Genomic DNA, 14,887 nt, shown 5'->3' on the forward strand with positions numbered 1-14,887 from the left:
CCGAGACTCGTCACCCGTAACTCCACCTTCCACCTCCCACCTGACTCAGCCGCTCACGGGGAAACGTTCAGGGCTCCCTGCCGTGATCAGGTGTATCCGGGGAATTGTTTCGACGCACCCTTTCGCCGGCGACGCTGTTCTCGCCAAGGGACCGTCGCGTCGTCGGGGATTGGAATGTTGCAGCATCCGTCGTGGAGCAGGGTTTTGCGTCTCTGCCGTCCTCCGGTACCATGGAACTCCATTTATCCGAACTTGTCGGCAGACGTTTTATACAACTGGAGTTCGTATAATAGCAGTTCACCCATTTCCTTCGCTAGCTATCTGTTAGTTTTCGTTCATTAGGTAGGAGCTGGGCTTCGGTTAATTAGGCAGGCAAATTTCGTCCCAATAAATGGAATTCTACGATATCGCTTTCGTTGATGAGAGAGCTACTTTCTATGAAAGAGGTGGAACTCCGTTTGCACGAATTTGTTGAAAGTGGAGTTGATCTGGTAGACTCGTACGTAGAAGCGTCTGCGAGAAAGAGAATTTAGATGCATTTAGGTATTCGTCGATTGTCGTTGGTTTGGTTCGAAGATTTCAAGTATCCTTCGCGACGAGCTGTATAGGTCTGTTTAAAATCAATCGGTTGTCCAGGGACGTTGAGGAGCAAAGGGTTACGTCTGACGTCAATTAGAGTCACGGAAGCGGCTTTGAATAGGCAATTAATTTCGGATATCTATGTATAGAACCTTTGTAACCGAGCAATACCAACGTAGCTCGGTATACCTACGTAATTATGTTAGTAGCTTGTAAAACGAACAGTGATCGGCGCTCTTTCTTACGTTCGAAGAACGGTGATTGTGCTGTTCGGAAGCCATATTGATCAACTCTATAAATAAACATTTAGGATTTACCATCATTTACATCATTTTCTTGGGATGACTGAACTCATGGAAGCAAGTCATTTATCTCCAGAGAATCGAATATCCACCGTGTACCTACTTATGCGAAGAAATAAAGAAATAAATAAAAACTACAGCTGCGTCAGTTTGGCTTCTGCGAGGTCGAATCACGCTATCGTGACCGATCGTTGGCCAAAAGTTCGATTTTCTGTCGGCGAAACTATGTTCGTGGACTGTTTCAGTGGGTCGTGCGGCAATTAACAGTCGTATTTCCTAAATACATCGTCGAATCGGTAAGGAGTTCAGGTACCAACGAATGACACTTGTAAATGGCCACGATAGCGCAGCAACGACAGGCTCGGATGGTTGCAAAGTGATACGCGCTGGTACCGGAACCCGCGAAATGAATAGTCCGCATAATTACACGCGGTTACCTCTGCTCCAGGTCGATATTTCCATCCGAGTTATCGGTGTCATCGGACACGAGGCATTTATCGCGGCGATTCGCGAACGTGTACGCGTAACGTTGTAACGCGTCGATGACAATCGATACGACATACATTTTACCTCGGTGTGCAATTCGACCATGACCTCGAAACAATTGTTCCATTCTTTCGATACGATCTATCGCCATCGCTGCGTCGCGTCGTTATTTGGTGTCGTTACAAAACATGGAAAAGAAGGTGACCAGCCGAGATCCTAACATTGACCTAGTCGTCGAACTATAGTAGTATAAATCCAATGGATAAATCATAATCGGACTGCTTTACTTACTTATCTACTATAATTAAGTTAACCACGTGTATGTTTGAAATCTTCCGTAATACGTTTCAAGTTGCTCCGATAGAATTCGAGACAACGTTTATATAATAGGATTTCGCTTCTAGATGAGTGGATTCAATCGGCAGAATTTCGTTTGATTGGACAGTGACTAAAATCTCGTTCGAGCAATGGAGTTTTACTGTAGCGTCACTTTCCATTTGCCTTCGATCGAGTACGTGGATTTAATTTTTGCGCTACTAGCTAGTTCTCCAAAAATGCCCACGCAGTCCGGAGAACATCGAGTAGCGTCGAAGAAATCGTCAGATATAATACAATTATTTTTCGATTGATTTTTTTGGAACATCAATAAACATAGGTATATAGTTTATTATTAATCAATTTCATTGGAATTATCCTGTATTACATAACGGTAGATTTTATCCGTAATGATCGATCAGTTGCTAATATTCTTGCTAATTCGATCACATCATTGGTACTCGCGTAAAACTTCAAGCAGGAAGAGAAAAAAAGTAGAATAAAATTGAGAAGCTGATCAATCGAAAACCGGTATGACGTGTTTCTCGATCTAGCTTGCTAGATTCGCCGTTTATGAATGAAAGAACCTTATAGGTTCCGCCTGTTTTCCTCTTTCTCTCCAGCGCAGGATATTTCGGGGTCGAGTGAGTAATAAGCCGATGATTAATTTTGTCATTCCCATTGAGCAACATCGATCGCGAGCCAGAGAGATTACCTGGCAGTGGTTTCTTCGCTCAAGGAAAACACGATCAGCGGCGCTTGTCGCTTTAAACAGAACTACATGTTATTTGAAAGATTATGGCAGGCGACGTATCTTCGTCATGAGTGAGTTTTGATACTTGCGGTTTACGTCAGTCCTGTCTCATCTTCGACAATGAGAATGCAGCTGCACCTGTACGCAGCTATAATCATGGTATTTGCACACTCGGTGACCTTGTAGGTATCCGTATCGCTCTACGGAGCCTTGAACTTGCACGCTAAAGAATCTGGTACGAACATGGAAGAAGATCGAGTCGATCCACTTGCTTCTCGTGTCTTCGTTCTCAACGAAACGCGGTTAGTTGCTAGATTTTCGATGTTTAACGATCATCCTTTTATAGATTACGTAATTCTATCAAAGTATCGTATGAGTTTCTCAGCAGCTAACATGACACCAGACATAGGATAACTGTGAAAAAATAACTGGCTTGCTTTCATAAATTTATTTAGAGTAAAAACACGACATAATTAACGACGAATTGCAAGACAAATTTCAAAAAAAATAACTTCTCCCTGTTATTCGATTTTCGAGTCGATCGACGTGTCTTCCGAGTGACGCGTATCGTTCTTTCGTATTTCTTTCTTACGTAATTTTTTCCTGCAGACAATGACATTAATCGACGATAAAAAGAACGATTTATATATGTCGCTACGGATGATCCATTGAATTTATCTTACTGGAACGGAAAAGTGATCGACTGGAGAAAATTCTAACATTATTGTTAATTATTCGCTGATGGAGAAAACAGCAGAAAGAAGAAACCTTCGGATGCACAACCCCCTCGCGTGTCTTAAAACCGACCGACATCACGCTCTTTTTACCGATAACCATTAACATGGCTCTCGAACGTGAAATTACACTGCGAGTTCAACCTTCTCGCAAGGTTAAGCGCAAAATCGTCTGACGGGCGGCGGGATTCTTCTACTTGTCCGGCGGTTGCATCGCTGCTGCTCGAAGGCGATTATCCGTAATGGCGTTTCAGCGAAGGCAACAATTGCCAAGACAAGCACGTTGATCACGCTTATCGTTCCTTAATTCCTATGAAATCTTGCGCGTTATGCAATCTAGTGCCGCCTTCTCGTCGACCGAGGAATTTTTTTCTTGCGCGTGGACGCGCTTGACCGAGACGAGCTTTTTAAGGTCAATGTCGAGGTGGATCGATCCAACATATCCAACATCCGATATTCGGCCTGGCTGATTTGATCGATCGAACACCGATTCGCATTAACATGCAGTGATACTTACGAGAAACAGGAAACCCGGTAACGAGGAAACTACCATCGCTGCGAGCTCATCTTATTACGCACGCACCACAATCTAGTCGATGTGCTCGTGCAACATCCTGATCGGAATCTTCGTTTCCACGTGTACATGGTATGGGATAAAATAAAGCCAACAAATGGTAGATATATTCGATATCGCGTGGTAATGAACGTTAGGGTGCTCGTACAATGTTAACGATGTTATTAAGCAATAATGTTAGTCGATGAAGAACAAGTTTAGGTTGTAGATTTCTACTACACAAACAGATCGTTGTACATAATTCGACAATGCTTTGTACAATTCATTTATAAATCTTCGTTTCGCTATCAATCCTCATTACTACGCGATAATTTATTTGCTAGGAGTACTAATGAATTAAGAATCGTAGGGATTGAGAAATGTAGGTTGTAGATTTCTGTTACACAAACATAATGTTACATAAACGTTGTAGCTTTAGAATCTTTAAACCTGCGTAATTTGTAAAATTCACTCGTAAATCTTCGTTTCATTAGCAAATTTGTTACCAATTTATTAATACATAACGTTTCACTCGTGATTTATGAAATTTCGCTAAAATATTAGTTCAAGCGTGTGACAGGTTCCAGATATATTTTCTGTTCGTTGCACTTGTGTTAGGTTTCTTTTTTCTTCTAACACGTAATCCTTAAATCACAACAATTGGTTCCACTTGGACGTCTGTTCGGATCAATTTTCACGATGATGGAACATCAAAGGTATGTAAGGCAATGTGAAAGATCCTTACGCAAAAACGGACGCTGTTCAAGGATCTAGTTTTATTGTTGGCGCGGGCATTTCTGTGCGAAAACACGCAGGGTTTCTTCTCGTCGCGTATATCCGCGCGAACCGATAATCAAGCGGCAACCTCGAACGCGAGTTGTTATTTTCGAATAGGAAGCGAGCGTTTCCGTGTGCATGGCGAGTACACGCGAGAAAGGAGACGCAAGAAAACCGAACGGGTCTGCGTACGAACAGAGAAAAAATCTGCTCGTCGCTATAAAAGCGCGAGCGTTATTTATTTTATTCTTGTTTTCTGGCTGGCGCCAGCTGATCGTCGTCATATGGGATCCGCGCAATTAAAGATTCAATTTCGCATGAAATTATAGTTATCCAGTCTGGGGAAAATGATGTGTTATTACAGGCCTGCTCGGTCTGTTCCGTTCTTCGTTCGCTGATGACTTCTTTCGATCCGCGAACATTTGTCACGGGCAAAAAGTCTTTGTAAAACAAAGTCTCAGTAAAACGCAATTGAAACCGTAACGCATAACGCGTACCACGTCTACGAGAAGTATTTCTGGAGACATCTTTAACAAGCGCAGGTAATAAAGAATTTTTTTGATTCGTTAGCGCGATACATATAAAGCATCAAATTTCCTCAAACGCAAACTTGCTAATGAACGAACCAAGATTAACGTCTTTTTTGCTCAAATGCAAATTTACGTTCAATTAGCAATTGATTTCGGTCACAGCGTATTGATACGAATCGGCGCCACATAGATTAACGATAGATTAACGAGTTCGAACGACTTTGTTAGAAAGGCAGAGCTTCGCTGGAGCGCAACAACGGTAACCGCATCAATCTTTACGTGCATAAATTAACTTTGCACGGGGATTGAATGCGATGCAGGTTGAAAGGAGATTCACCGTATGCAAATTGACGATCGATTGTCGGGACCGTGGGGTGAATTATACCCATGTTGGCCGACATTATGGCTAACAAAGGCAGGGCTGGCACCGCCATCATCCGAATGCTTTACGAGCCAATGTAATAATCAAACGATCCAGAAAGTCGCAGCTCGTGAGTATTCATCTCTGCCTACGTTCGAAAGTATTGAATCGGTTTTCTTCTATTCAGCTCGTATGCGAGTATACAACGTTCTATCGTTATTGTTCTAAGATTGATTCTAATCACGAGAACTTACGTCGATGCACGTCGTGGCAATTTACGTATTAGAATTTTATATCGCGTTACAAAATGCATCTAATCGATCTTGTTTGGAAAACGGAAATTCCTTTCAGGTTTATATCGACGGTAGCGTTATTACGACATATGACAAATTCTGATCAATGAACGTAATTCGTAATACATGTCGCAGCAAGGCCATGGATAGCCGCATCGCGCGAATGGCAATGCGACCAGCAAGATAAATAACAAAAGACGACGAAGGCGTCTTCAGTCTGGCAATTATATCGAAGCGAAAGGTGGATGGTTTTGATCAAACCTTGAACGTTCGTGCGAAGAGATTTTCTCGCGATGCGCGATGCTCATCGTGTAGCTACATACTCGGTTGCACAACCAGCCCGGAAACGCTTTATTGGTGGTTAATTGTTTGCATTGTTATCTGACGTCGACATAACGGTTATGGAAATTCCGCGGAAAAAAACGAAATTGCCTTTCTAAGTAAATCACGATCTCTCGCTTTAAACTATGTTTCATCCTGTTTCTAACGCTGACGAGATATAATAATGAAATATACGCTTGAATATAAAATTAAATATAAAACTCGTAGGAAAGATATCGGAGCGAAGGGCGTATGAAAAAATATATAAGGCAAGGAGAAGGATAAAGATTCATCCATATATTCTATGGAAAGGTATTAAAATCTTAAAAAATTCCCTGTTGGGAATCAAATTTTCATCCCGATATCAAATTTTTATAAAAAATAAAACGAATGAAACGCGTGACTGACTAAGTAGTTAACTGTTCGTTAATCTACGGACTACAGATATATATATTTGAAGCTTGTATTTATTTTTCTATTCACTTCCTTATGAAGTAAAAAGGATTTAATCTTTTATCGAAGCGAGCATCTCTTACGCATCCAATTTCATTATGACATTATAATTGCGAGATTCTTATGATTCACGGCGATGATAGGTTTCGCACGATTAATTTTACTTTCAAAGCGGCACTACACTCGGTTGGTTTAGCATTGCTACAGTGTTTACAATTTCTATTTTCGTGTTACGTAAGTGCATCGGAACAAACAGCTTTATCTGTCAGTGTGATTTTCCTTAAAAATATCTATAAAAAGGGGGAAAGAAAAATATGCAAGTATAAAGTAAAAACATACATTTTTAATTACTATATAAGTAACGCAGATATAATATATGCTTTTAATAGCTAAAGTTTCAGGTATGGGTACGGTTGTTTGAAGTTCAAAGTTTTGCAAATACGTAAAACCTTTTCGCGCCATTGAATTTATTTGTACCGATTATAGGTAGCGCTATTTCTAACTTCCTCGTTTGGTAATTTATACGCAATAGATAATATTGTAAATGACATTAAAATGTTAAAAAAATCCAGAGAACTTCATCGAGGCTTAAGATAAAAAGATATATTAGTTGATATATCTATTTTATATTTTGTCAATGTTTATATATTTTTGTGTACGGTACCTTTTTATATATTTTTTTATTACAGGTATCGGTCGATATCATCGAAGCGATTTCCGACTATAACTCCACGTTCTATGGGTAAGGTAGAATCGGTAAAGCGACTTGTTTCATTGGCAAGACTGCGATTTTACATTCGCCATTTTGTTAACGGTCGATATTTTTTGACGCGTGAGATTTTATTCATCTTAAGTTTTATTATCTAATTGCTTCTTATCAAAAGTTTAAAACTTCGGTACAAATAAACTTCTACAATTCGCAATTATAGGAAGTAAGATAGGAAAGCACTTCTTTTTACATTTTTCTTATTTCTTTTCTTTGTTTATAGTTTTATAGATTCTCTTCTATTCTCTCAGTTCATAAGATCTTCGCAAGAAAAGCGATTTTCAACTTGATCTTCGAATGAGCGAATACATTAGTTTAATACTGAATATGGCCACAAGGTGGCGGACGTTATTATGAGTTTGTCCTGGCTTGATATCTATTCTATATTTTGTCAAGGTTTATATATTTTTGTGGTTCTTTGTTAATTTGTTAACCTCAATCATTTCAAATATTTCTATAACGTGTGATCAAACGTTCAGTTTCTTAAATATTTTTCATCAAACACTCTCATCTTTGTGAACAAATACATTTTATCATTTCTATTCGATGTACGCTCCGTTTGACAATAAAAGTTTGTATATGGAGGATTCTAACCTATCACGAAACTTCCTGTACGCATGTCAGAGTGGAGACTTATCAAGAGTGGAAAAACTCGTATCGAAACACGACATTCAGGATTGGACACACTTCAGACACACGACTTCCGGTGACACTGCGTTACATCTTGCCACCCGCGAGGGTCATTTGAATATCGTTCGATACCTATGCGAGAATTTCAAGGGACCAGATTTTAGAGTGAACGTCGCCAGTAGAGATACGAAAAGACCGCTGCACGAAGCGGCGCAATTTGCTCGTAGCGATATACTCAAATATTTAATTGGAAAAGGTATTTATCTTTCGTTTGTGGCACTAATTTTATTTTATAATTATAAATATATCATTCGCAACGTTATTTTTGTTTGAAGGTGCAGATGTGGATGCCTTAAAACGCGCTGATTGGACACCGCTCATGCTGGCGTGTACAAAAACCGGAAGTGATGCCTATAAATGCATCGTAGCGCTTTTAGAGGCAAAAGCAAATCCGTTTTTGCGAAATAAAGATGGATGGACGTCGTTGCATCTAGTTTGTAGATCTGGCGATGAAAATGCTTTTGATTTGTTAGTAAATAAATTTGTCGAACGCATCGATGATCGAAGCAATAATGGTCGTAGTGTTATGCACATTGCTGGTAAGAATTCCTCCACAAAATATTTTTATATTATCAATGATATAGAAATGGCGTAGTGCATAATTAGTATAAATATTTATAACTATGGATTATGAACCTGTTAAATGTACAGCATTTCACGGTCATGAGGGTTTAGTCAATCGTCTTATGGCTCTTAATACGAAACTTTTGAACGCGCGTGATTTCTCGGGATCTACTCCTCTTCACGAAGCGGTTAAAGGAGGTCACGTATCCGTCGCAAAACGATTAATTAATTTGGGAGCCGATATCAAAGCTAAAGACAGCGCTAATCAGACTTTTTTACATATAGCAGCTATAATTGGAAATAGATTGGAATTGTAGTTGAAAAACTAATTTCAGTAGGAGATTTTTTAAAATAGACAAAAACGAGACACATTTTATTCAGAGATTGGTACACATTTATTTATCCTTTTTTCCTGTATCAGACAGTCTTAAAGAAGCATACAAAAATGAAGAAACGGAGGCTCTTAGTAGATCGGAGATACCTAGATTTTACATTCTTCTTGTTCGTTTGTGTTCTTCTTTTTCTTCTTCTTCCTCTTCTTCTGCTTGTTGTTCGGTGTTCCTCTTCCTTTTCATTTGTCAGCGTGCGCAGGCAGGCGATGATTCACAGGAAATCTACGCGCTTAATTACGTGCTAAAACCGTGTCCGCATACTTCTTTCTCTTTCTTTAATTACGTTCGTTAAATATCACTTACAAAGAGAGAACATAAATGGTAAAGATCACAGAATTTTCACGAATCCTATGTGAACATGAATCGTGCGTCGGTTTGTCCAAAAATTCTGTAATACGACCGATACTGCTTCGTGCCTTTGGGTAAAACGGTTCAGAAAAAAGCCGATTCGAAAAATATTCCGACGCTTTGAGAGGATGGCTGCGGGTGGGGAAGGGATATTTTTGAGATGATCGGTGGAGTGTGCACACGTGGATGCATGTATATGTGGGCGTAGTGCGTTTCTATCTCCGCGGATTGACTTTCTGCGATTGCTTCAAATTTCCTTTCTCTGGCCGCCCCGATACAATTTTTTTCATTTTCTCTTTCCTTTCTTTCTTTTTCCTTTGCACGCAAAACGAAAGCTTAGCCGCTAAATATCTCGAGGGACGACTCGATCGTGGTTCGTTTGGAAACTCGTTTACACGATGCTGCTGCATACAAGAGAACAAGGACGAAAAGTAAAGAGAGACAGCACACACGATTTGAAAGGAACATCTCGAGATTGGACAGTACGGACAGGTGTACTCGATCAGAGAAAAGATCAGCTTCGCGCCTATTTTGTCGCGTGAAAAGAGGAGAAGGATGGAGATCATGGGCGAGGGGTTTGAGAAAGGAGGGGGGGAGGGAAGAGGATATTTATATTTATAAAACGGCTAAGGATAAAACATGCACTGTATATCTGTCCATCTGATTAACTGCTTGCACATTTTCATTCTTAATCATTCCCCTTCTTTTCTCCAATCTTTTTTCCCCTCTCTTCAGCTTTTGTCTAACGTTCGTGTTCTTGGTTTGTTCCTTTCTCCCGACTTTCCATTCGTTCAAGTAACAGTAACCTAACGCACGGGACGAGTGCTTGAATTCATATTATTTTTTCTTTTTTACATTCCCTCCTTCTCTCATCGAACCTACGTATTTATCGTCCTTTCTTCTCTCTTTTTTTTTGTTTGTTCTTTTATTCATTTGTCGTTTACTTCTCTTTAGTGGAGTTCGTTTATAAATATCCAAAGATTACTTGGGCTCTCATTTAATATTGTTTTTTTTTGTTTGTTTTACTTCCTCGCTTAATTTATTTACACATTAACTAATTACGCTTGGGACTTAAGTTAAATCGCGTCACGCGTCCGCCATCACGATAATAGTCACTGTAATATCCACTACTTACTAATAACTTGTCTTATCTAAATGTATTCTTTTCTGTTTTCACATCGATCGTCTCGGTCGCCTCCTTCTTGTTCTCTCTCTCTCTCTCTGCCCCTTTCGTTCTTTACCTCTTTCTCTCATTTCCTCATGCACACATAATTCTCTCTCTCTCGCTCTCTCTCTCTCTCTCTTTTCCATTTACATTACAACGTGTTCAACATGTACAAAGCCCTATTTACATTATGTACACCTCATTTCGAGAATTTCTCAATGATAATGCTTCTATCTCTGTCACTCTCCTCTTTCGCACGCAACAATCTCTTAAACCAGTGCGTCTTCTTTCCTTTCTGTGGCCGCCGGTTACGCCGTTGTCGATGCTTAGAAAGTAAAGAAGAAAAAAAAAAAGAAAAGGAATAAAGGAAAGACAAACAGAAAAGAATGAAAAAGAAGACAGACGGAAAATTACGTAAATTCGTAAATCGATTGCCTATTCACCAGGCACGTTTGCGCTCGAAGTTGTTCCCGTCTACTTGGCTCGTACACCTTTTATTTTATCTCTTTCAATTACGATAAGTCGAACGGATGGAATGTAGCTGCGTTTACGATTATATCCGATAATAGTCGTTCCGTGGGCAAGACCTTTCGCTTGTACAAAAATTCATAGAACTAAGCCCCGCCGCGTCGTGGACAGAGCGTTGGAGGACGTTCGCGAGACGCGACGACACAATCGTCGAGGGATACAAAAACCTTTCGCCCCGAGAAATACTTTGGAATCACGGGATTTAACAATCGTGTTTCGAAAAATGTAACATGCGCTTCCGTGATTCGCGTTCACCGGAGCGCGCGTCGGGAAATAAAATCTTAACGAGTTAAAACGTACAACGTCGTCGCGCACCGTAACGTACCGTAAAATTTGTTAAAGTTTAAGAGCAACCGCACCAGAGTTTTAAACGTGAAACAACGCGAGTCCAATCTTCATTTCTGATATCGTTCAAGCTTGTCCGTGTATCTCGATTGCGATTCGATACAGTTTGATTTTTGCGATACTCGGTGCGTTGCTCTGTAATTGACGGAAAATGATATCTCGCGGTTGATTGTTGCTTATCGTGACGACGAAGGAATGTAAAAGTGGAACGAAAAGATGTCGAAGAAAGCGTGCGGTTCCGATGGCTGTTGTTCAACGGCAACGATTCGATACGCGACGACCGAGAAACGCGCGTACAGAGTTCACGTATTTATTCGCTACGGGCAAGAAACGAGACGGCAGAATTTTCATGGCATTGGAAATTATATACATATACTCGATAGGGTTACACATTTTCGTTCTACCTTTAACATCGTGGACAAAAACGGTTTTCAGATGCTTGACTGTCGTCTCAAGCTACGCTTGTGCGAAGGGTCTTCTAAACAGGAAAAACCAAGATAACCGCGAACGGGTTTTCACGCGATGCCAGAGTGAGCAATTACGTTTCATAGAAATCGGAGGAAACGTTCGTAACGCTTAATATAGCTACGCTGGTACCCTTAAAACGCTGTTTATCGCTATTTTAATAATTCGCCTATAGATTTATTCGTCTTAACGTACGATTTGCCGGAGAGAAGGATCACGGCCGGCCCGGCTGAGCAGAGAAATAAATTAAAGAAAAAGGAAACGACGAAACGCTGTTCAACCGAGAGAAAGACTATATTGAATTCACTGTGTTCGCGTGCGCCCTTTCTCGTTTAGGCAAATTTAAACTTCCATCGATTTAAACATAATTTAACAGGCTTCCGTTCGCGTACAACCGTAATAACACAATTAAAGAACAAAAGCTTGGTAAAAGAAGAACCTTGTCTCGTCAATTAGTCAATCCAACATATCTTTCTCCAGTCGGAAATGGAGAAGTTAGATGAGGAAGTCGGATGTTCAGGGAAACGAACATCGAGCCATTGGTGACGTGTTTCAGAGCTCGACGTTCGTTCGTCTAATATATACGCTTACGCTCGTCGACGATGGATCTTCTTTGCAAGCAGAAAATGTCGTCTATCGATTCGACCACCGAACGACGGCGATTCGTTCGATCTATCTCGTTTCGATACGATCATCTTCGATCCGTAATTACGTCCGAACGATCGCGCGTCACCGATCGTCGATCTCGACACGACCGCTAATTACACATTAGATAACACTCACGGATGATAAAAAATAAATAGCGCGCGGGTTCCCTTAGTTACATATTAGATTACGCGGTTACGACATATACCTTTTTGTTCTTTAAAAAATAGTAAAAAACAGTGACTAAGTTTTTTTCGCTTTTTCCACGTCGCTCGGAAAATCGCTTTGTATCACTATATATATATATTTATATTTATATATATATATATATATACTTGTTTCTTACAACTCTCACCCACCTTCTCTCTCTTTCTCTCTTTCTCTCCTCGTATTTTCTATATATATGTATATATATAAATATAATATCGTTACTGTATACATACATATACATTTATATATATATATATAATTTTTTTTATTTATAAAAATAACATTCTGGGACTAAAACGTAACGTTCCAAAGCAATATACATTGAGGAGCTGGCTGGGACGACCGATAAAGGTACTTTTAACCGCTGACTTTACCTTTCCCCGGGAGGAAATTTCAAGTTTTCAATCATCGAAACTCGCTCGAAACGAACACGCGCGCCCCTTTCTTCTCCGGAACTCGAAGATCCTTTTTCCTTCTATCTCGCGAAGATACTGTCTGCATCTTTTGACAGATCGTGTCGCACGGAATTTTTCACGAAAGCAGTCTTAAGACTTTAGAAGTAACTCTACGATGCGACTAATGTAACGCGATAATGATTAATCGAAGTAAGCGTTGATCGATTATTAAGTAACTTTAGTTTTCTTCTACGTTCCGTGGCGAGGTCGGTTATCGATCAGCGCACCTGCGATATGTCGCTGCTCTCCGGTTCGATGAAAGCGGAGACGTTTGCAAGGGAACACGGGCTTCAGATCCCTTTATCGAGTCGTCGCCGATTTCCTTCGGGGATTCAAATCGAATTCTCGTCGGTTCGACACTCGTTAACGAACGATTTTCACGCCCCCGCGGCCAAACCTTTTCCCATTCGATCTCGATATGTCTGTTATTTTTCATATTATCCACGAATCACTTTCGTTAACGAGCAAAGCCAGCATCGACGAAACGATCGAGCAGAAAATCTTCTCTCGATTTGTCAACGCGTACGAGAACAGGCTTCGAGGATACAATCGACAACGAACGAGAACATCGTGCTGAAGAACGCAAGGAAATTAATTCGCTCTGATATCGTTACACTTACTTACGAGCGTATATACGATAACTTCTCGTTCGGGTCGTTTACAATCCGCACGTGTACCTCGAAACCTCGAGCTCTGTAAGCGCTCTCCTAGCAAAATCTTAGCGATCTAAGAGGACTCGTCACGTTTTATCGTTTTCCGTACGACATCGTATTTTCCACTCTGTCAGTGAGCCAATCCCGAAAAGCCGAGCACAGCTTCGACGGTACAACGACGATCGATTAACTTCAACAAGAGGTCCATATCGAATAATTCACGCTATCGTACACAGATCTTCGACGTTTCGTCACACATTCGCACGGTTCTAGTTCTGGAGACGACAGACACGTCCGTTTCGCGTGGACTTCCGCCATTGGTTGCACGCAATTCCCGAGTAAACGGATATGGAAACACAACAAAGGAGGTTCGGGGCCATCTTCGTAGATCGGCCCGCTTATGGCTATAGAACGCGGCAATCATCGGGCTCCAGGTCGATCGGTCGCGTTCATGTTTGAGCTAGTGACGCGTTGTCGTCGTTCGCAACTCGTTCATCCGGTCGAACGTAGCTCGAGACGCGTCGGTTGTTCCGGAGTGATGGTTTTCTTCAGTGAGGAACCGCCATACACGTCGCGTTAAACGGAAGATCGCCATCGTCGTAGTCATCGACGATATCTCTAACTTGGCGTGTTGAGGACGCGACCCTATAACATTCACGAACTACGCGTTGCTTCGATCGTTCCTCCGTCGATGGCCACGAAACGCGGCGTCTCGACCGCAAGGAGCGCATCCATCGTCCTCGTGCAGGAAGACGAAGAGGACGACAGGATCCTGCCAGTGGAGAGCGTTCTAACACTCGCTGTAGGAAGGCGGTGGCATTCCGCGCCCGGTATACATGTCCGTTTGCGGCTGAAGATGACAGACGACCGTGTGTCCATCTAGAACCGCGACTGTTCTCGTGTGATCTGGCTGAGGCGGTATACCGTAACTGGCCGGAAGTCGAGGCAGCTCGCCACGTTCGTACCATGCTTGCTGCTTTCGTAGCTTCTCCCAGCAAGTGTTCAGGGTCCTCTCGAACGCAGGACTGTACTCTGACGCGTCGCAATGGATATTTCCTCCGCCGCCACGGTCCGTCAACGTTTGCCCGTAATGCATCAGATTTCTATCGGTGGCCGGCGAGTATGGGATCAGCGGTCTGTGATCACCGTAACTTCTCGACGATTGTCTGCTCATGTCGCTTTGCCTTCTGCCGTCCTCGTCGG

The 14,887-nt window shown here is 41.4% G+C and overlaps 2 protein-coding genes across 8 annotated transcripts in view; one reads left to right on the top strand and one right to left on the bottom strand.

Moving 5' to 3' along the window:
• The first annotated feature begins 7,652 nt into the window (after positions 1 to 7,652).
• LOC100743241 (ankyrin repeat domain-containing protein 16-like) overlaps positions 7,653 to 14,887 on the top strand; it is a 16,175-nt gene continuing 8,940 nt past the window's right edge. Inside the window, exons 1-3 of one of the 2 annotated variants that reach the window (XM_003494825.4) lie at positions 7,653 to 8,110; positions 8,190 to 8,453; positions 8,566 to 8,860. In XM_003494825.4, coding sequence (XP_003494873.1) covers positions 7,771 to 8,110; positions 8,190 to 8,453; positions 8,566 to 8,795 — 834 coding nt within the window. In that variant the 5' untranslated portion in view covers positions 7,653 to 7,770 and the 3' untranslated portion in view covers positions 8,796 to 8,860. Of the gene's footprint in view, positions 8,111 to 8,189; positions 8,454 to 8,565; positions 8,861 to 14,887 lie in introns of those variants that run through there. The other variant, XR_002947942.2, reaches the window with a different exon arrangement.
• The window catches only part of LOC100743363 (latrophilin Cirl-like), a 378,777-nt gene continuing 372,907 nt past the window's right edge, over positions 9,018 to 14,887 (bottom strand). For 5 of the 6 annotated variants that reach the window (XM_033324561.1, XM_033324563.1, XM_033324564.1 and 2 more), the window contains one exon: positions 14,715 to 14,887. In XM_033324561.1, the coding sequence (XP_033180452.1) occupies positions 14,855 to 14,887 (33 nt within the window). In that variant the 3' untranslated portion in view covers positions 14,715 to 14,854. The other variant, XM_033324565.1, reaches the window with a different exon arrangement.

Source organism: Bombus impatiens, unplaced genomic scaffold (genome assembly GCF_000188095.3).
Source record: "Bombus impatiens unplaced genomic scaffold, BIMP_2.2 scf_4015, whole genome shotgun sequence".
NCBI classification, from domain to species: domain Eukaryota; kingdom Metazoa; phylum Arthropoda; class Insecta; order Hymenoptera; family Apidae; genus Bombus; species Bombus impatiens.